General features: G+C 42.6%; 1 protein-coding gene across 4 annotated transcripts in view; it reads right to left on the bottom strand.

The window, feature by feature from the left end:
• Window positions 1-238: 238 nt before the first annotated feature.
• The window catches only part of GLT1D1 (glycosyltransferase 1 domain containing 1), a 100,383-nt gene continuing 77,273 nt past the window's right edge, over window positions 239-23,348 (bottom strand). Inside the window, exons 12-13 of one of the 4 annotated variants that reach the window (XM_029619699.1) lie at window positions 17,810-17,908; window positions 239-870 (exon numbers count right to left, since the gene is read on the bottom strand). In XM_029619699.1, coding sequence (XP_029475559.1) covers window positions 724-870; window positions 17,810-17,908 — 246 coding nt within the window. In that variant the 3' untranslated portion in view covers window positions 239-723. Of the gene's footprint in view, window positions 871-14,728; window positions 15,205-17,809; window positions 17,909-23,348 lie in introns of those variants that run through there. The other 3 variants (XM_029619703.1, XM_029619701.1, XM_029619700.1) reach the window with 3 other exon arrangements.

Below are 23,348 nucleotides of genomic sequence, written 5' to 3'. Positions count from 1 at the left end.
CTCTTTTTGTTTTGCAATCGTGCATTACGCCCTCTGAAGGTTTTGGCCTACCACCAACATATAATGATTCTAAAATAAAATCAAAGAGTGAAAACCTGAGTAACCCATTACTACAGATTTATAACCTACAATATGTATGTTTCCGATGACTTAGAAAAGTTGAGAAAATGGCTCTTCCTTCTCTGTTGAGCTGTGTAACGATACAGAATATTAAATATTGAAAATAGCCTGATTCATCTGTGCCACATATGCTGCTGTTATATGCTACACAGGGGTTACAGCATGAGCAGATGGTAGAGCCATAACAGGCCAACATGCATAGTACATGTAATTAAAAAAAAAAGTAAAAGTAGAGCACTGCTGCTTTGGAGTTGCTTTGGCGTGTTTAAAGTATAACAAAGCTTTATGCACCACAAAACATAATGTGGATGTTGACTGTAACCTGCTGAGACTGGTTGGATCAGCAGAATAGAAGTTGTGGAAATAAAGAAAATAACCGATGGCAAAATGGACTCAGATGTAGAGTATTGGTAGAAGGAAATGTCACAGAAAAACCACAGAAGCTTGAAACCTATTCCAGCCACATGATGTCACCCAACGAACATCAGATTATTCCTATGGGGGGTTGTAAACCGATATCCTTAAAAAATAAAACAATAAGTCTATTCTTTGAGGCAATGATAAATAAGAAAGTTAGAGCTGTGGCCTTCGTTATCTGGGGATTCACTGGAGCTGCAGGATGAGATGCTGATAGGTTTCCCTCTCTCTTTCCCAGCTGTGGCAATTCTTCACATACGCTTTCGCCTTTGACACAATTTTCTTTTTCAAAGCAGAATCATGCAGCAGCCTTTCGGACAAGAAGACAAATTCCTAAAGGAAAAGGTTACAGAAAATAATAAATCACCAGTACCTTTTGTAGCTTGTAAAGATTCCAATCAGGGCAAAGAAACATAACAAGAAGGATATTGGAATAGTGCTATTTGTACAGATATATTTGCACGGCTTTTGTAGTCATGGCCAACACGGCTTTAGGAGGGAACATATGGAGAGCTTCAGGATATAACCATGCAAGTAAGAACAGGCAGGATTCAGCACATAATTCTGAATACTTCATATTGCTCACCTTTAATAAAACAAACAAACAAAAAAAACCCTACTCCCTTGGGTGAGTCCCTGAAGGACTCCACTGAAAGACAACACTGGCGCATTAACTAATGAGGCAGAAAGCTGTGTGAGGAACACAGGCATCTAGAAGTGATGGACGCCTTGACTGGTTATTAAGTTCCAAGTTCAACTGGCTCCCTGGATGACAGACAGCTGGCATTAGGCAGTACTTGATCTGGCCTTAAATGGCTTCCATGTGATTGCTAATGGCACTCCTTGAATAGATCTCATCCCAAGCAGGGAGTACCTTTCACAGAGATACTGATAAGATGGAAAATATGCATGGCAGGATAGGGTGTGGGGGAGGGGGAGGGGGAGAAGCTATTTGAGTGATGGCGCTGCCTTGGGCAGCGTAGCGCACTCTATGGACATGAAATGACCTAGGACATCCTTTGTAAGGGGGGCAGGGATTAATCGATTTTGGCTAATCAGTTCTTCAAACATAGGTCCTGCTGACAGGGCACCTGGTGCGCCAAATTATCCACGGACAACGGGCTGGAAGTTGGAGATTGAAAAAGAAGAGTACATTTTTTATACCACATGTTCGTTTTAGGTTGAATGAATCCCATATATCATAAAGCTAATAAAAATTAATGTTTGAATATGGCTGCTACCCAATTTAGTTTTGCTTGGCAGATATTTAAAATTCATTGTTTTAAAATATTGTTATGAAAACTATGCACACTTAAATCAGTAATGTAAAAAGTCTTGGGGGGGGGTTTTTTAACTTTGTTTTTATAATTTCCTTTTACAACAAAAAAGAATAATCTTGGCAAGAAAATATAGAATATCATACATAAAGGGGAAAAAAAAAGCATATTCTGTAACAAAGTCCCATTACATTAGTCCCCAATCTAAGAGGGAGGAAAAAAAATGAAGAAAAAAGAAGCAAGAAAGGCCCCAAATTTATAAATATATAGAATACCTGTTACGGAGCAACTGTGTGCTCACTTCTAATTGTTTCTGATGAAGAAATAATTTCTTCTCTCCAAACCAGTTATGATTCTATCTAATTACACATTTACTGGAATTATCTAAGAAAAAATAAATATAGTGCCTAAAGAAAACACCTCGAAGCATAACCAGAAATAATCTCCTCCTAGCCTGTGCAGTTTGATACACCCAAACTTTTACCATAAAACAAAGCCTGAGATTTGCAGAAAAACGATGTCAAAACCACATGTAAGTCTTGTTCACAAGCAGAAGTGGCACTGTACCGGTTTCTGAACTACGCAATAAAGCAGAAACATCCAACTCGAGCTTGAGAATTTGGGGCAATAGGGGAATCCGCGATTTCCCTGGACCTCGGTCCAGATGGCAAGAAAAAAAACCCAAAAAAACTTTGTTCAAGAGTAGAAAGTTTGCCTCCGAGATTCCCAAAATTTACAAACCATATTTCTTAAGTAAACCCCAAGGAGAAAGCAAAGAAGCTTTAGGAAAATTAAGGAATCTTAAATTCAAATGTCTAGTTAAAAACATGGTGCATAAGAACATTTATGTTGAACTAACATCAAATTCAAGTCCTGAATCGCCTGGACCTCAGAGGCCATAGCTTTCACCTTTCCTTTCAAGCCAGCAATATCTTCCATTTCAGATTTGCACATTCCTGCAACACCCTTAACCAAAAGGCAGATATCTGAAGCACAGTTACAGATGGCATTATCTACCCGTTTGAGCACTGAGCATGTGCTGTCCAGCAAAATCTCCAAGGATCGTACCAGCGGTGGTAGTGGTCTGCTTGACAGCTGAACGTTATCCCAGCTGGGAACCTCTGATGGCACTGGGAACCAGCATTTCCGCACCGGTCATCACTCCACATACTACAATCGCTGCGGTGCCTCCTTCCTGCAGCATTTCCATCTCGGTCCCGCTCACCGTGACATCACCACCCATCACCTGACCAGCAAGCAAGGATCCCTGTACTGCAGGCTGCCTCGGAGGCAGGTGCTCTGGGGGGGAGGGGGGGGGCAAAAGCATAAAATCGAGACCCTGGGAGTCAGGATCTCGCTGCTGCTGGACTCCAACTGGAGTTTCAAGCCCCGACTCCATCTCAAGACTCACAGATCACCCCAAAATCAAGCATCTGCTGACCAGGCACTAAAGCAGCCGATTGGGAGGAGAAAATCCTCAGACGGCCCTTACGTTTTAGGAAGCACCTTAGAACAAGGAAATCAGCAGCAGACAAACGCAGCAGTGAGCTGTTATGCTGCAATCTTGACTCTTCCCCGCCATGGAAAAAGTTTTAATGGGGCATTCTGATGCTCTTTCAAAAACTAAAAAAAATTAGAAGTTATTTAATAAAATTGTTTGTGCACATGCTCCCTGTCAATGTGATATGGTTTCATACCAACCAAATCATTGCTTAATTTCACTCACTGGGATGTAATAAGTCAAGATTCCTGAATGCTTCTGCTGGCAGAGGTAATGAGCCTACATGTAAGCCAGTTTACTGTCTCAATTTCACTGTACATTAGTGTCCATTCTGCAAACATAGTCTGATTTTGAAAGGGTGGCAAGGTCTGCAGGGGTGGCTATGTCAGAGAGTTGAGCTTGTGGCTCAACTCTCTGACATAGGCTGGAGCAAGCAGCAGGGGGCTGTCCATTCTCCTCCAGGCAACCTGCAATGAACAGGTGGGGCAGACAGTGGTCCTGAGGCAGAAACTGCAGCGTAGCTACTCTGCTCCCTAATCTAGTCCCTCCCCTCCATGGGGAGGGGGTAAGGTTGGAACAGAAAGAGGGGAGAAAAGAAGAAACCCTATTCTCTTGCGCCAGCCACTCCCCTCCCAGGCAGCATGCAGGAGAACACAGACACATGACAGTAGAAAAAGGACCAAATGACTTATCTAGCCTGCCCATCCACAATAATTGCTTAGCTCTACAATCCCTACCACTCCTTCAGAGATTTACTATGATTGTCCCATGCTTTCTTGAATTTGGATACTATCCTCATCTCCACTGGGAGGCTATTCTATGCATTCACCACCATTTATGTAAAGAAATATTGCTTAAGATTACTCAAGATTCTACCCTCTTTCACCCATATCCCATGACCCTTGTTTCAGAGCCTACTTTCCCTTGAAAAAGAGACTCACCCCCTGTACATTTTTACCTTGGAGGTATTTAAATGTCCTCTCACATCTCCCCTAACCCTCCTTTCCTCTAGGGTACATGTGTTTAGATCTTTAAGTCTTTCCCCATATGCTTTACAATGAAGACCATGGATCATTTTAGTAGGTACCCTTCTCAACCAACTCTATCCAATCTATATAATGTATTTGAAATATTTATAGACCGTTATATCCACAGTTCTGTGTGTATATCCTGTTGAAGATGTCGTCTCCAGAACTGTGCACAGTATTCCAAATGAGGTCTCACCAGAGACCTATACAGGGACATCAGCACCTTCCTTTTTCTGCTGACCACTCCTCTGGTTGTACACCAAAGCATCTTTCTGGCTTCTGCCTTCATGTTATCCATCTGTTTGGCCACCTTCAGATTATCATATATGATCATCTCCAGATCCTGCTCTTGTTTCGTGCATAGAAGAACTTTGTCTCTTTACTGTACCACTCCCTTGGGTTTTTGCAGGTGAAAGGCACGACCCTGCTTTTTTAGCTAATGTGAACACGAAGAAACCTGTCACCTGTTCATCATTATTTGGGATTTGTCAACAGTGACAGCTTCATTAGATACTGCCTCATGTTTTCCACATCTTTCTGGGTGTCTAGTCGGTTGAAAACACTTCTGTCATCCACAAGACAAACCTTTCCCAATGGACCTTCCTCAATAATCTTGAAAAGAACCGATCCAAGGACAGATTCCTGCAGCACATGCTTCACTCCTTGCAGTGAACTCCATTTACCACTCCGGCTCAACCAGTTTCTAACCGTCAGTTACTTTAGGGCCCAAAAAAAGGGCGCACAATTTATTTATAAGTTGCCAATGCAGAACCATGTCAAAGGCCTTACTGAAAGCCAAATACACTACATATAATGCTCTCCCTGATCCAGTTCTCTAGTCACCCAAAGAAATTGATCAGATTCATCTGATGAGACTGCCCAGGATCTTGTATTCTATTTAAGAACTGCACTATCCTCTCTTTTAGCAAGGATTCCATTAATTTACTCACCACAGAGGGCAGACTAACGAGCCTTTAGTTCTCACCCAGCCTCCTCCTTACTTTTGTGAAGAGGAACCATATCCGCCCGTCTCCAGTCTTCCAGAACTACTTCTGACTCTAAAGGAGCATTGAATGAGTCAGCCATCAGAGCTGTGCTAAAATAGCCTGGGGCGGAGTGTGTGTAAACGTAATCACATAACCCTCTATTGCCTGCATACTTGTATGCAAACCAAACATGGACTTTCCAGGCGGCAAAAATGGCAGGCATGCGTCTGAGTGATGCCCTTAAAAGAGGAGGTGTAACTTTATATGAGTAGCTGTGCGCGCCTACTCGGCCCATTATGGAATTAGTTATTGGGGGGGGGGAAGAGCGAGTCATAGCGAGGATGATTAGTAAACCCAAGTAGATTGGAGGAGATGGGAAAATATGAGAGGAGTTGAGGGGATGAGAATCAGTGGGATGATGAGGAAGAGGGGTGAGAAAGGCAGAGTCGTGGCTGTTTAAACTTGCCCGTTATAAGGCCAGCAGAATCTTGGTTACGCTAGTGTCCTGCTTTAATAGGTCATTCTTGGGAGAGACACGGGGGGCCTGATCATGACCGTTGAAATTAATCATCAAAATCCTGGGGTGGGGTCCCTATCGGCCTGAGCCCAGAGTCTTAAGTACCTGGCCTTGCTTTCGACTGCCTAATAGAAGAGTTCTTCACCACAGCAAAGTTTCTTTCTCCTGGAATATACAGAAGGAATAAGAGGGCCCAGGTACTAAAGATTTTCTCTCATTTTGTGTTTATTTCCAAAATGCTTCGGTCCTAGGGCCCAAGGACTTCTGAAAATTGCACCAAAGGAGATCAGGCAGGTGGCGGCCTGCAATAAGAGCTGAATAGAGCGTGGCGATAAAGAAAAAAAAAAAGTGTGTGTGTATGGTACGCTAAAAGAAACTCTTCTCCTCTCCCACCCCAATCCCCTCACACTAGGAGAGGCCCAGTCCAGACAAGATTCCGAAGTAACTGCGCCATGAGCTCAGGACCCCCCCTCTGCCACTGATTCTCCGGGTGGGCTCAGGCAAGTCCAAGAAGGAAGGCATTCAGCTTCATCTGTCTCTTCTAGCTAACAAGTGACAAAAGAAACAACAAATCCCCCCAACAAAGACAGACAGACAGGTTGCATTAACTCACTGTCGCACGTTCCATAAACCTGCAAATTCATACAGCAAGAATGCAACATCATTTTTAAAATGGTACAGGTCAGCTCTATATCGAGGTCCCCCTCCCCCTTCTCTGCCACTCTCTCTCATGTTTGACAGGCCAGCCCCTGCACCAGCCATATACTCCCAGCTCAGCTGTGGGCAGGGTTTGAGGCAAAGCAGATGTGTCTTGTCCAACAAAGGCAGGTCGAGCTGTATTTACTGTACCTTGTGTCTGATTTCCTTTCTAGGGTTTATCTTGATTTTGCAATGCAAAGCAGGACTGTAAATTCCTGAATACAAGGAAAAGGGATGCACTCTCCAAGATACAGGCCCCTCACTAACTTCCCATACAAAATAAAATTCAAATTCTGGGGGGTCACCTCAGTAACAGCTCTTACCCTGCTCTTCAACCTTCCCTCTCCTCCTTCTCCTTTTCCCCTGTACTATCACTTCGCTCCCTCTGCCCCTTGTGGCACCTCTAAGGAAAAACACTGCAGGGAGCTCGTCTTTGAAAATTAGCTTGCAGGCCCTGCAAAAGTAGCAGTGGGCCTTTAAGCCCTGGGCAGGCCCAACACTACCAGGTGTGCAAACCTAGGGGTGGTAGCATTGACACCTCCTCTTCGAACCCATCTTACCCCCGTGGGTCCAAAATCTGAAAATGGGCAGGAGCGATCTCCAGGCACTTCTGCCCCACCTGCCGGTATTTGGAAGTCTGATGTAGCGCTTGTATTCCACTTTTTTCAGCTGGCACCATTTTCTTGTGCAGAGCTACCTCCCAGCTGTGGGAATAGAGCTGGAACTTTCGTATACTGAAGGATGGATGAGGGGTTTTTTTTGTTTTGTTTTGGTTTTTTTATTTCAAACCTGCTTTATTTTCTGTTTGACATCTTTATCTTAAATATATTTTGTAAATAAGTAACTACTTGTGCTTGTATTCTGGCTGGGGGTTAGAGCCGCCAATCTCAGTTTTGGCACAGGATGCCAGTTAGTCTAGAGCTGACCTCATCTGCGAGGAGGCTGAAAACTGGCATTTAAATAATTAGCCAATGGAGACGGGAATTAAGTGTGGCAAAAGATAACAGAGAGAACCAGATTCTTGACCCGAGCAAAATGAAGACATTCCTTGAGTATTTCAATAAAGTCATCAAAACATTTATTTTAAAGGCATTCAATAATCTCTTCCCCTTTTCTTTTCCAATCCAGCTCTTTACTATCTCATTGGTGGGTGTCACACTGACTTGACTCTCCACTGTTCCCTTCATGTATTTGAACCCAGGATATCGCTTTTCATCTTCACTGTAAGACCCTCAGGGCAGGAATCTGTAACTTTCTGTACCAATCTTCTAATATATATACACACACACACACGCACGCTCTCTAACAGTGAGTGATTTCCTGAAAACAAAGCTCAAGATTCAAGTTGTCATCTCTTTTGAATGTGTGTTCTGTCCATGCTGAAGATTAAAAGCTGCTTTATTGCTCTGCACCAATAGAAGATAATATCTTGATAGTTCAGATACAACCTTTATCTAATAGGGAGTAAATAGTGTTCTCCATTTCCTGTCCATCTTGGGCTAAAATCAATGTTTGTCCACGTAGGGGCATAGATTTGAGTGCATGTGTAAATCCATGCATTAAATTAATTCTACAGGAAGTCTATAAAGAATTGGTTGTGAAAGACCTGTTATAATTGAGGTTAGCACAGGAAATGACTTAACATGCACCCAGGAACTTAAACACTCAAGAGTAATCAGACTGCAAAAGAATAATTGCTTTTAAGGATCTAGGATACAACATCTGTCAGATCACTTATAGAGTCTCAACTGTATTTTATTTCCATAAAAACATCCATTTTGTAAGTGGTGTGGACTAGCTACAGCCCACATCCATGAGCCTAGTAAAACTCTGGGTCAATTTCTTTTTGATGATGTTCTGCAGATATTTTTGTGACTGCACATAGTCTTCTCTCACTGTGCCTCCTCTTACCCATATGTTACTCACTAATATTACATTATATTTTCACTAATATTATATTTTCCATCTCTTTTTAGAAGCTATCAGATGGTCCGATAAACTTATGAAATGCCATTTTTATACTCAGTTGGAATTCAGCAGTAAATGTTAGCAAAGACCTCAAATACTTCTTTCTTGAATAGACAGGATTAGCTTAAATGATTTACGTTTTTCCAATCTCTTCTAAATCTTCCTGATTCAAATGTTGTCTGGATTAAGTACTGTACTTCAAGTAAATTGAAATATTAGGTCTGAACACTTACAGTAGTGATCTAACATAGAATGAACAGCTGTCATCAAGAGATACATAGACTCCTTGCTACAGATGATCAACCAGAAATACGTTCTTCCCAAAAAGGAGAGAAACATCCATTCACATGAACATGTGTCATGTTTCATTGCTCCAAAGAGATGTTTTCATGACATTTTGTCAGTTTGAATTCCCAAGCCTAATTTTAGCTGTGGCTCAGAGCTGCAAAGACCTACAAGCCACAGAAAGAAAAACTATTATCATTGTAATGCAAGAATTGGAAGACCCCTAGTGACAAATCTGAGAGACTGAGATTGCAATCATCATGCCCGGGTTAATGGAGTTCAACTCCCAGGAAACGGGGTACCAGAAGAATTGCACAGAGATTGGTCCTGGGTCCAGTTCTGTTCAAGATTTACAGAAGAGACATTGCTAAGGGGCGTAAAGTTATGTCTTTCTGCAGATGACATTAAAATCTGCAACAGCGAAGACACCCCAGAAGGCACAGAAAAGATGAGGATGATTTAAGGAAGTTTGAGGAATGGTCCAGCGTTTGGAAACTAAAATCAAATGCTAAAAAGTACAAGATCATGCATTTGGGTAGCAGAACCCCAAAGGTACAGTACAAAATATGGGAAGAAGTTCTGTGTAATAAACAAGAGCAGGATCTGAGGATCATCATATTCAATGACCAATGTGATATTGCAATTACAAAAGCTCGAAGGATGCTAGGGTGCGCAAGGAGAGGAAATCAGTAGAATAAAGGTGACAATACCACTCAGATCTTTGGGGAGATCTCATTTAGAGCGTGGCATCCAGTTTTGGAGACTGCATCTTCAAACAGACAGTATGGAGTGAGTTCAGAGGGCAGTTACTGGAGAGGGCAGTAATGAAAGCTATTCCCTGGGGGGAAAACTGTGTTTTATACGCAGGAGGCAGCTCTCAATGTGAGTAAACCTATGCCTGTTCAACAATGCGCATACTCCACCTGCCTTGTTTTGAGGTGTTCCCAAGGGTGGATTTTGGTCAGGGAGATAACACCCCCCATAGCTTTGAACAAACAAACCTAAGGGTATTGTTTTGGATGGAAAAGTGTGGGTAATTATTCCAGGGATAATAATCCAAAGCAAAAAAACTACCTTCATACTTTTGCTTTGAGTATTGGTCCAAACACCACAGGTAAAAACTACGAGGGGCTCGCAACAACACGGCTAGTGTGATTATTTACCCCAAAATGAGCAATAATCTATCCACAAAACAGATAGGGACAGATTTAAGTTCCTACATGTATACTCTAGAAGAAGGGGAATGAGAAACTTTCAAATACCTCCAAGAAATAATGCCAGAGGCAGGCCTTTTTCAGGATAAGGACGAAAAAGGAAAGACTCTGGAGCAATCTGAGGGCATATTTCTTCACGGAAACTGTTATAGATCCGTGGAACAACTTCCAATCAACGTTGACAAAGACAAAAAAAAAAAAAGTGTCATATTTCAAAGCAGCATTGGACAAGTGCTGGGGACCTCCGGGGATAAGCAAAAGAAATATAATGCCAAAGATTAAGATCTGTGGGAAGTAGGATGGGAGATGGAGATCGGCAAACTGGATAGGCCTTATGACCTTTATCTGCCAACATGATCTACACGTCTATTAATGAGATTCTCATTTCTTCCATACTTTTTCAAATGATTTTTATAATCACCATGCTCCCAAATTTCAGCTCCTCTTTGGGTCTGTGGTCATGTCTCATGTTTCTGCCCTGTATCTCTGCTGACACCAATGGAAGACAAACAACTGATGCAGCAGAGCCCGCATCTACCTTAAACTATCTATGGGGAGAGCAGAGGAGGAGTCCCCAGAAATTTTAATGTACTTCTCTTTCAGAATTAAAAAGAAAAAAAGGGGACCTTCAATTGCCTTTATTCTAATTCCCACCAATTTCTATGGTAACATGGCCACCTTGAAGATTTCATAATAGACACATTGGATAAAAAGTTCAGTTTGTTTTTTTTTGACCTGGTAGTTTTCTCCTGTTCTTTTGGGCTTCCAGCTCCATCAGATCCAGGGCTGGGGACTGGTGCCATGACCCTTCATTTGTAACAACCCCATGTTTTTCACCTATTTTATCTGCCCTCTTCCAAGTCACTTAGCAAAATCACTGTAGTGACCAATCTCAGCTCGGGGCCACCCACCAGAGCCCTAGGACTGGCCCATCAGGTCCAGTGGAGGAGCAAATATAAGGTTACCCTTTTGGTTCATAAGTTACTTTTGTTGGATGCCCTACCATGGGCTAATATGCTCAAGATTTACAATCCTACTAGGACACTGCTAAATGTTCCAGCTATGTGATATGTGAGACTGGCAGATACAACAGAATGGGCCTTTTCTATTATGGCACCAATATTTTGGAATTCGCTGCCACAATAGATTTAGCTAACACATGTACTAAGACATTTAAAGGCCTGATGAAGACTAATTTGTTCGGGCAAGCATTTCTGTGAGAATTTCAGTATGGAGTATATCCAATAAGCCTTGATGCAACTGCAACATCACTCTCCACTTCAATGGTTGGGGGGAAAAAAGGAGAATTGGATTCAAATAATTAATGAGGGCTCCCAACTTTTATGGTCTGGGGATTGATAAGCATGAGGGTAATTTGCACAGAGCAGCAGTTACTACCCTTAACAGAAGGCATGGAGATTACTACCCTTAACCAATAATCCTTGATGCTTTTAACGCAACATCGCTCTCCGTTTCAGCAGAGGGGAAAAAAGGGGAATTGGATTCAGCAGCAGCCAACGTTGGGTCTGAATTTTCATGAAGACTCTTCATCCAGTAAAAATGTTGCTAGCAGTATTCGATGGAGTTAGTTGCTTGGTTTTGATTGTAAATATTATCCTCATCATAAAGCTTGGGGATAACTGCATAGAGTGGCAGTTACTATCCCTTAAGAGAAACATGGGAGTGACTTGCATGGTGCAGCAGTTACTACCATAAGAAGTTTGCTGGGCAGTCTGGATGGACCATTTGGTCCTTTCCTACCGTCATTACTGTCTTACTATGAGTGGGGTTATTCTAGGGCAGAGGTACTTAAACCAGACCTTGAGCCCCCATCAGCCAGTTTATATACAGTGGAGGCAGTGCATGTAAATAAATCTCATGTATGGAAACCTGACTGGCTGCCCCAAGGATTGGTCTAAGGTTTATTGTACCCCCGAACATGGTTTAATTATGGAGCAAGTCTGGGATTATATGGTTGAAGTATGATGACAATGATCTCTGTTTGTTACTGATATTTTTGTGTTGTATATTTGTATATTTTTGTGTGTGTTCTTCTTGTACATTGCTTTGGGTCTTGGCATTAGCAGCTAATAAATACTGAAATCCAAATTCAAATTGCCAGGTGGTGCTGTTGTACAGTGACTAGGACTGCCCTTCTTTCCCCTCCCCAGGGACTCTGAGTGCTGCCTCTACTGAATGTCCAACCCCACCCAGCCCAGAGAGCAGAACCGAGCCAGGAATTAACTGTACATCAACTGCACGGCAGTGCATAGCCCTACCACTGAGACGCCGGGTTGGTTCAGAGTTCTGTTTTCAAAGGTGGCCTAGAATTACTGCATTATATTTTTTGTGTGCAATTATCAATATTGACTCTCGATTTGAAAGCTTTTAAGATCAAAAAGACTTTGAAACCCCTGTGCATGGATTTTTTTTTTTTTTTTAGTTCTTCTGATAGATGCTCTTAGTTCATTCTCTTTGGTCTATTTTCAATTGTGGATACAATTTTGAACAAAACAGCCCAAACACACCTGCACATTTCTCTCCAAAAAAAAAAATATAATCTTGTAAATGCATTTTTCTTCAAATATAACTGTAACCAACAGACTGACTTGCAAAAGTTGCCTAAAAAAGTCAACTGGGTTACAGCATTGTGTGACAATGGGCTCTGAGAATTAAAAATCTGTGGGGTCAAGCTTGGGCATTGCATTGATGGATGATCTATAAAAATATCAGATTCATCTGTGGCTCAGTAGGAAACGTTCCGTTCTAATCAGGAAAGAACGAGTGCCCCCCCCCCCCCCATTTCTTGGATTATGACATTAAACTGGCTTCAGACTTGTCAGCTCTTAAACCAGTCCCCTTGAGCGGTCCAGCTCAGAGGTTTTCCCAAGTAAGTTGCTATGCTGTTGGATTCTTTCCGGCATTGCAGATCTTGCCTTGCATGCACCCCTACTGTATTCTCACAGTCTCTTCAGGAACAAACCCTAATTGGTCAGGCAGGGCTGATACATGGGTATTAGATGCCCTAGGCAAATCTGCAGCCTTGCGCCCCTTCTCCACCCCCAATTAAAATTTCAGACCCAAACCCACCCACCTCCACCCCCAACGATTTTGCTCAACTCGTCATGATGACCCCTCCCATCCCCATCACTTTAGAACAATCCTGCTGCTGGTCTTTGTCATGCTCCCCCCCCCCCCCCCCCCCCCCCACACACACACACACGTAGTCTTCTTAATGGTTAAACCTGCCCGGTGGTTAGATTATGAGTTTCAGGGCAGCACTGGCTTCCCTGCTGGTACAATAGGATTCCTCTTTGCAGTTATAATTGAAATAGATGCAGGGAAAAAGCCCACATTTCCTTTATTTCTTTTTCAGTGTATTTTATTTTTTTATGTATTTTTTGTGTTCCAAAACTAAAAAGGTTTTCTCTGACTTGTTTCACATGTCCAGGTAATTTATTTTGTTCTTTTCGGAGTTCATTTGGTTGGGAGGAAGGGGGTCGGCCTGGGGATGAGATACCAAGGATGGAGGAGGAGAAGGATCTCAGCAATGGAGAAGGAGAGGGAGAGGGAGAAGGGATGCTGGAGATGAGACTGGGGGAGGAGAGGAAGGATGAGAGAGGATCTTGGGAATGGGAAGGGAAGGGAAGAATTGGATCAGAGGTAAGGAATCCAGGAAGGAGGTGGAAGAAGGATCGGATTGAGGACAAGAGGAAGGAGGACGGTGAATTCTCTCACTTCCCCTCTCCACCTGGTGCAGGCTCAGACCCAGCCCTAAACCATCTTCTCTCTCTCATACATCCCCCTACCTGCCCCCTATTTCCTTCTACCTGCCAATTCTTCTAGTTCTAAACCTTTTCTCTCCCCCTCCCTTAACAATTCTTCCTCTCCCTGCACTGACGAACCGGCAGTAGGAAGGCGACAGCACTAGCGAGTCAAGCTGCCTCCTTCTCTGCTGCCAGGGCCCAACCCAAGTGCTGTGTTTAAACCCTGAGTCAGGCCATGGGCAGTAAAGGAGGAGGATGTGACCCAATACACCACCTTTCTCCTCTTGCTCCTGCTAGCCAAGCCGTGCAGGAGGGATGGGAGAACTGCATACACCTGCACGTGCACCTGGGTGGGCCAGCCGAATGCCACCTTTCCCCCCCCCCCCCGTTTCCCAAAATTCCATAGGGGACTGTGCAATTCTGTGAGAAGGGTTACATTTTATGGCTTTTGCTATGGCATCGCAGGAGATCGGGGGCCCTGGGAATGTGTTACTTTCTGGTCAAGAACACAGACGCTATAAGGATAGCTTTCAAACAAATGTGCATAGCAGGATATACTCGCTCATATGGCTACGAGCAAGTCTATTCAAGTATTTTATAGCTCACACATGATATATCCACATTATTTTATAAAATATGCGCATCTCTACCCCACAATGTACAGGTGTATGAAGGCTTGCGCGTGAATACATGCAATACACTGAATATGCCTACTTCCTATTTTAAAAATATACATGTGTATATTTTATGCATGAAAGTAAAGTAGGACTTACTTGCATAAGTCGGGCAATTTTAAAACATTCGTGCAAAAATGAAATTACCAATTAGTCCACCAAATTCACCCAGTCAGTACTACATGTTTACCATCACTTATGCCAGATAATTAGCAGGTGGAAAAATACATGCATAAGATGGCAAACGTTCACCCCGCCCTGGAACACCCCTAGCATATGCGTGTGCAAAAGTGAAAGTACACTGGTATTTGACTTTTATAAAATACGGAATACGCTAGTAGATGCCACTACCACATTTAACATTTTGAAAATTCACCCCTAAGTAAAGAGAAACTTGTCAAGGTAGCTCCTCATCTCCAGGTAATAGATCAGGTTCTAGCATATGAAAATATCCTTTGGCCTTCTTGATAGCACAGTTTATCTCACACTAGTGTCACATGACAAGCTAGTAAGACATTAAAAAAAAAAAAAAAATTATAACAAGACATCGCATTTACACAAACCAGTTAAGCAAACATGGCAAGAATGTCCAGCAATTAGTATCAGTATTATGCTCTGGCATGCAAGAGAAAAGTAATTCACATGACGACCGGGTTTATCCAAAATGTTTGCATAGCAAACATTTGCGGAGAATTCTCTGGAGAAAAATCTTTGCACCTTCAATAACTGTTTAAACAACAATCAGCAGAGCCTAATAAAATAAAGAGGATGGGTTTAACCAGATGAACTCCATAGACAAACTAAGCAAAAACAGATTGCAAAACAGCTAAATAATGCAATTTCCATTCAGCACAACCGACCAGAGGGGATGTTTTGGGGACATTTGAATAACTGGCAACATAAGAGACCGAGTGAGTTTGACTGTTCTTGTATCTCCCCACAATTTCATTTTATGCAGTGAAGAACATAAATAGAAAGCATAACAAGAGGATGGAAATGAAGTACATTTAGAGCGGCAGTTACAACCCTATACAGAAGTGATATAAATTTCTTTGAGCACTGATGAAATCACGAGGAGGCCATAAGTGTGATGACCAGGACTGACTTGGCCATGCTTGGGACAGATATGAAAGGAGGGTTGAGAAATTGGGTAGAAGACCCAAGGGGGAAATTGGCGGTGGATCGCATTTGGGAATTTTATATGCACAACTACCAAAAGACAAAGCTCAACTGGGCGGGATGGCTGGGCTGTTTTTTTCAACGTACTTTCTCTGCCACTCAAAATGCATCACCGATTGCTGTCATGAACCTCATGGCAGGAGCCTAGAATAACGGACTGGAAATCCTGCATTCTTCTGAGTGACTGACACCCAGCATTCTGTATTCACCAAAGGTCCTTCTCTCCCTAGTAAGGACTACCCATAAAATGTTCACCAGGACAGTCCAAAAGAGCATTTAAACTGAAACCTATCTTATTATAAGCTATAGTCAGGATGGGTTATTTTGTTTGTCTTGCAAATTCGATAAAAATTAAATTTAAAAAAAAGCTATATTCAGGAGGATGTGGGGCCTGGTGGTAGGAGCATTTGAGTCTTCAGTCTTGGAGAAAGCCTAGGAGGAATGTGTGCTGAAGACTTCACTCTGCTGCTGGCTTTCTCTGTGTTTTTTCACTCAATTGAAACGCAAGCGTAGAATGCTATTGTTCCTGCACTCATGTCGCCTCTGAAAATATTCACGTCATCTAGGCTCTTGAAACTTGCTGCTGCTTCATCCACCTTAACCTTACAGGTGGCTGCACATCTCTTTCCAGTGTGTTTCTGATCCAATTAAGATGAAAGGTGTTATGTATGAATCATCATCAGATGTTAGCTCGTTAAAAATGACAGACCAATAAAGAAAGGAAGGACATAGGAAAGTTCAACGAAATGTCCAAAAAGTTCACGGTTTCATTTGTATTCTAAGCACGCGAAACATTCAGGTTGTCAGCATCCAGTCAAAAACACACATATCAGTGATTTCATGGTCCCCCGACACGGGCCGTGTTTCAAAAAGACTGAGGCGGGGGGGAGCCTACAGAAAGCTGAATACTCAAAATAGAAAGAGGGAAATGGTAGGCTGAGCGTGAAATTCCCCAAAAATAGGCAGTCTAAGGTAAACTAAACAAGGAAGGACTTAATTCTTGTAAAACAGTATAAGTACAATCGAGCAGGAGTATAAATTCATTAGATCCCTGAGCAACCTTTGAAAGAAACTTTTCCTGTTCTCTGATCGGTGGTCTTGGCTTTAAACTCCCGCTCGATTGGACTTATACCGTCCTACAAGAATTAAGCCATTAATTGAACTTTCTATGTCCTTCCTTTCTTTATTGGACTTTCATTTTTGATGGTTGGACCTTCGCCTATTACTTTACTGGCTCATCGCTCGTTAAAAAACGCCATGGTTTAGGTTTTACGCCACACGTGTGGTACAGAGGTGTGCACGTAAAAAAAAATGTTTTGCGTTGTTATATCATTTTGGATTTACGATGCTTCTCTCGTTTCATTTTCCTGTGCAAAACATTTTGCTTTAGCTCTTGCTATATTTTTACAATGCATGTTCTTTTCTAACAGCACATGCTACAAAACACTAACAAGTGATAACACACGAAACATTTCATTCAGTTTTTTTGATGGTAAATGACATGAAACAATATTAGAAATATCTATAAAGTTTTCGTGTAGAAGAGCACAACCGAAGCGTGGTGTTGCCTGTTACCGGTGACACATTCTGTTTATCAAGTCAGATAAATGCATTTAAAATGCATTTTGAAACTGAATAATTAGGTATGGCAGGTATACTTCAGTGATGAATACTGACATGCCTCAGTTGCATTGGCAACTACTCAAATGCCCATACTCCATTATACTGTACATCCTAGAGTGTTTTGTTGCAATTATTTTAAATAATTTTATTATAGTGTCAGGATGTAATCAGTACCACTAATGTTGGGGCAAAACCTCTTGTAGCCAATTGTGAAGCAAGGATTCTTCCTACCATCTTGTAATGCTCAGTAGCTATTCCTTTGTCTTTCAGAGGTAAGTGGGAGTCTGCCATTTTACCAAAAGCACACTGAAACCACCATAATTACAGTGAGATCACTGCATCTTTCTCAGATCTGCCTTTTGGACTCGTATCAAACATTAGCAGAACAAGGGCCATAAAGCCTTGTGGCAACCCAGTAGGATGTACAGAGGGGCAGATTGGGTGAACCAGGTGGTTCACCATTTCTACATTTCTTTGCCTATCTTTTTCATATGTTCGTAGGGTGAAAGATGAAATACAAATTCCAGGATTAGTTTGTTTGGTTTTTTTTTTACCTGTGGATCTGAAAACAACATTCCTGTATCTTCATGTGTTATCACTGCTGCATTCCCAGGAATATTCCTTGCCAGTACAGGCACTCCCAAATCCATTGCCTAGGGCATAGGAAACCAGAATTGTTAGATTCTCAGCTCAGCTTGTTTCATGCACAACATTGGAACACCGTCTATTTTAAAAAGGAACACAATTTTGCTCAAAGAGTTTTGGATTGGCTGATACTGCAATTTTTGCTGGCAGAGGAATTGGCCTGCCTGTGCTGAGGATACACACTGGTAGTGACAGGGCCAGCGTGTCCCAGTAGGTGAACTAGGCAGTTGCCTGGGGTGCCAGCCACTAGGGGGCAGCAAAAAGCAGCCATGTGGGGCTGCAAGCAGAGCGGAGACTTGGCAGGCCACGAGTGGCGCCTTGTGTGTGTGAGGGGGAGAGAGAGGGAAGAAGCCTGTGTAAGGGTGCGTGTGTGAATGAGACAAGGAACTTAAGTGTAAGAGAGGAGGCTTGTCTGAGTGAATGAAGGCCTGGACCGGGGAAGAGCGTGCAAGACAGAAGGTTTGCCTAGGGCACCTAATATCCTTGCACTGGCCCTGGCTAGCGAGAGATACGGTGTTTCTAATGTATGGCCGGCTGATGGAACAATTTTTGGGGGACTCACAAGAGCTGCCACTGTTAGATCAGAATTTTGTTGGCTTTCACACTTTGAGGCCCATGGCTTCTTGTTACAGTCCTCTCCATCAACCCTTCATCTTGTCCATGGTATCCCCCTAGCTTAGCTTCTATTTATCCCCCATTCCTTCCCCAGTTCAAGTAAGTTCCTGCCTCCTCATTCCTGGCCGTTCTGATTTTTCACACATTATTCTGTATGACACAGCAGCAAGTTCCACAGTGAACATGCGCCAGTATTTTAACAAACCAGAACCAAGGGCTTATACATGGAAGTATGCACCATCTGCAAGCTGCACACAGGTACTGATGCATCAGGAACACACAGATATACAACAGATGGCCAGATACATAATCCGGGAATCGGGCCTCACACCATCCCACATGACAGAAGCCCAGTAACTACAGAACAAAGGGCCTTTAAACTAATCATGCAAAAGTGGATTTCACTATCAGTTCTAATTTCGGTATTCCTTATTGATATTTGAAGAATTCATATTATAAATTTACCTAACTCAGAACTTCCCAAACCTGTCCTGGCGACCCCACAGCCGGACAAGTTTTCAGGGCATCCACAATGAATATGAATGAAAGAAATTTGCATATATTGATTTTCTATGATATGCAAATTTCTTTCATTCATATTCATTGTGGATGTCCTGAAATCTCGTCTGGCTGTGGCATCCCCAGGTCAGATTTCAGAAGCCCTGACCTAAATTATAGCAGTAAACATAGTTGACCAAACACTTGGCCAGGCTGAAAAGCTGTCACAAGAGTTGGGCAAAAAATAGCTGGCTTTGGAAACGGTACTTTAGCTCAGGCCAGCAGCTTTCTCCCTTAATCTCTCAGCCCTACCATCCATCTCAGCCTAGGAATGATCAAATCACCTGCAAAATTGATTTACACCCCTGGCCCCCGTACATGCATGCACAAGTTTTACTATCAATTCAATAAGGCCTAGGAGACAGATATCTATCATTCCCAGGTGTCCTGAGACAGCAGGGTGTGGCCACAGGCAGAAATTAAGCGCATTGGCAAGGCTACAAGATGCATTTTCATAGAGGGCAATCACAGTTGCAGCACACTGCAATGTTGCTTAAGGGGGTAATTTTGTTCCTGGTTCTGACTGCCCACAGGACTTTGCACTTATTTTTAAAGGGAAAGCATGCATGTATCTCAGATAACCCTACCCGCACACGTTCACACCTGCTGACATGCGCATGTAGGGTTCCCCCCCCCGGGAGTAAATATTTATTTTTATTTATTTATTTAGAGTTTTTATATACCAGCATTCATGATACAATCACATCATGCTGGTTTACAATTAACAGGGAGTGTAACAAGAACTTGAAACTGTAGTACGTGAAGAGAAACAGTGAAGTTACAATAAAACAAGGATGATCAAAACTGGGGAGAGAAGGAAAAAGACTAGAGGAATTTAACATAAATATGAGCAAATATTTACAAGGATCTAAAGTGACAGGCTGTGGTTGTTTTTGAATTGAGATTTAGTTAGGGTCTGCAAAGGCTTGTTTGAAGAACCAAGTTTTAAGCCTTTTCCTGAAAGTTGGAAGACAGGGCATCCTTTTGAAAGTTCAAATGCGTGCATATGTAAATACAAGTTCCCCCCTGATTCTCACGCCCCCATTCCCCCCTCCCCCCGGAAAGCCTTTTCTCAGTATGCATAAAGTTACGTGTGTAGTGGCACTAGCCGCACAAGTTTTCCTGTACACAGGGAAGGCAATTCTACAGAAGTCTTCTAAAATTGTCCATCTGATATGGGGGGAAAAATACACACATACACCTTGCATTCGTATCTGTGTAGGCATATGGGAGAGGCATGGATAGGGCTTACCCACCTATTTTTTTTTTTATTAAAAAAATATATGCATGTCAATTCTGGCAAGGAAACCCATCTTTCTGCAGGACCAACCTCATCTGCTAGAACGCTGCAGGACTTGAAACTGTTTGTCAATGCTTTTAACAAGGTTGACACATGATGACACTTTAAAGTGCACAGCCCGCAGGAGGCAAGTGAGACATGTAAAGTGGTTGGCTGGCTGGAACTGGAGGCGTAATGGGCTGCTTAGACTAGCATCATCCTTGTAAAGTCTTCAATTTAAAATTTTTATCTGGAACCAGGTTTGTCAGCTCCCATAAAAGCAGTGTACTCAATAGAGAGACCAATTCACACCAGGATTCAGTCACAGCAAGTTCTAGTTAAGTGCCAATGAAGCGTTTGCATCTGATCCAAATACAACAAATAAAGGCTTTTAAAATTATCTCATCTCTATTTGGTTAACCCAGGAGCAAGAAAACAGCAGCCCTTGCTGGACATTGGTTATTTTTATCTAAATCAGAGTGCATGTGCGCTCTTTATCATGATTTTAATCTATTAATTGGGAAAACTAAATTAATTCAAAATCCTTTGTTTTCAACTGATTCCCGGGCTCAAACATAGTAAAAGTGACTTGCCCAAGGTCATACAGAAAGTCAGTGGTAGAAGACATTGTATCCTAAATCGTAATTCATATACACACTCATGTATAGACAGGTATTATAGACCAAATGAACAACCCAGAACTACCTGTCTTGCTTGGAAATGATTGTACAGCGTCTGTCAATCCCGGATTGGCCGTTTCAGTAATCTTTGGACCCACAGGTGAGCTTCCATGGATTGCCCCATTTCCTTGGCTGCGAGGGATTAATCGATGACAATCATAGCTGGAGCTAGCTCTTTGTCTGGACATTCAGCCTTAGCCAGCTAAAGATGCAACTGAATGTGTGGTTAAACCTGTCGCATAAAGCTGGTGCGGCAGCAGGAGGACAGTTCTCACAGGCTGAATCTGAAACCCCCAGCCCAGGTCCTTTACGTTCTGGCTACATCTGGGCATAGAGTGATTTTGTGGAGGCAGATTTTAGCAAGATTGGGGGGGGGGGGGGAAAGGAATTTAACTGGTTAGATTTATGTGGTTAAAAAGGCAGATTTTAGCCACATAAATCATTTTAATAGACCCCATGGAGCATTATTCAGAAAGGATTATATCCCCCTTCTGTGCCTATGGGGAAAAAAATCTTTTTTGAACGAGGTCCTAAATTTAAGAAGTTCTCTTTTAAGGGCATTTCATTTCCACTTTACAAACTTGTTATTCTCCTGTCTGGCAAAGGATAACAAAAAGCTGAAAAAAAAGGCCCCTGGGAGCCAGCGTAGGAAATGCTCCATTAATTTAACCTTAGGGTGCTGTTTCCGTAGCAGGAGAAAGGGGGAGAGCTGGCCATCATTTACAATGCTTTTAAAGAAAGGAAGAGAGTGATTTATGCGCTGACCTGCACGCTGGACCAAAATGAACTGAATGCCTAAAGCAAAGTAGCTGTGTCCTAGAAAAGGGATGCAGGAGTTACCGATGGCTATAACTCACAGGCAGCGATCATCTCATACTAGAAAAAGTTAAAAAAAAAAAAAAAAAAAAAAAAAAGAAAGTTTCTCCACTGTGCTCCCCATTACCTACTTTATTATCCTGACATCCTAACAACCACTTGTCATATTTCGCTCTCCAGCAGAGTGCAGCTAAGTGCAGAAGTGACATCATTTACGTCAATCTCACATATTTTGTGTTTGCAGCTCAGTCAGAGTCTGCAGGGAATGGAACCTGTCTAGCTCCCTGCCACTGAGGTACTCTCTGTGCGGTCCATGGTACCCAGCACTAACTTCTAAACTCACGCTCAGCCCCCTTATGATAAGGTGAGACACAGAGAATCCACTCCACCACAACTGGTTGCCGTTCCTCTAACAAGCTTATGGATAAAGTTGCTGCACACGACTCCCTTGCCCTTCCCTCGTTCTCTTCTCAGCTTGGAAATTGGACAGAAAGAGGACCGTTTCGATACAACCTGGAGCGCACTTTCAAAAAGGAGAAATCCCTATGGAGTTTCCCTCTGAAAACGCGGGCCCACTGTGGGTATCTTCCTTATCCGCACACTTTGAAGCAGGTGCCTGAAAGTCCATGCGATGATCTGAAAATGCAATCACTGTGCGTTACCTTCCCTCTCCCCTGACCCCGACCTAAACCTGCCCACATTTTTATGCCGGAAAAAAGATGCACGCGCTATGAAGCAGCAAGAGCATTTTTACGCAGGTAAGCAAGTGTGTTTACCCATTTAAAAAAAAAACAAATCACTTTCAAATGTTGTCCTCTATATGTGGTACAGCCAAGTTCTAGTAGCAATAGTGATTCTAGAGAATACCAGCTTCTCTGTTGGTTGTGATATATATTTTTTTTATGGCACTGTGATGGAGTGAATGGACAACTCCCCCATTTCAGGCTTTTAACCTGGGTCTCCTTAAGGCAGAACGCCGCAAGGGATTCTGGGTGAAGGGAGGTGCCCTTCACCATGCCCTAAGAGCCCAGGCCTAGAGAGCGTGAGGAGGCCCCAGGGAGCTGGTAGGACCTCACGATACACTTAGACAGTAGACATTTACCTGTTAATTGTGCCTGATGCAAGGTGAGATACTATTTTGATTCTTGTTTCTTTGAAGCACTGTAAATAACACCTGCATCATAACTAAATTGGTCCAGTCTTAATTGCATTCCTGAACCATTCCTGCAGCCAAAGCTACTCATGGTCTCTTTTCAGGGATTTGTTTTGCTTAAACGGGATTTTTCTGACTTCAATTTCTACTACAGCAGGCCAAATGGGCTAGCCTCACCTGTGCAGTTAGGAGTCAAGTAGTAAGTTAGGGCTGGTCAGGCTAGCAGGTGTTTTTGTTTTCTCTGCCTCGAGTGAGTTTTCCATTTAGGAGCTGGCCCCAAAGGGAGATAAAATGGAGCAGATAATACAGATCTTGGCCACAGGACAGCAACAGCTGCAAAATGCTGT

The sequence above is a fragment of the Rhinatrema bivittatum genome, chromosome 11 (assembly GCF_901001135.1).
Source record: "Rhinatrema bivittatum chromosome 11, aRhiBiv1.1, whole genome shotgun sequence".
Lineage (NCBI taxonomy): Eukaryota > Metazoa > Chordata > Amphibia > Gymnophiona > Rhinatrematidae > Rhinatrema > Rhinatrema bivittatum.
This window is presented reverse-complemented; position numbering and strand designations above follow the sequence as displayed.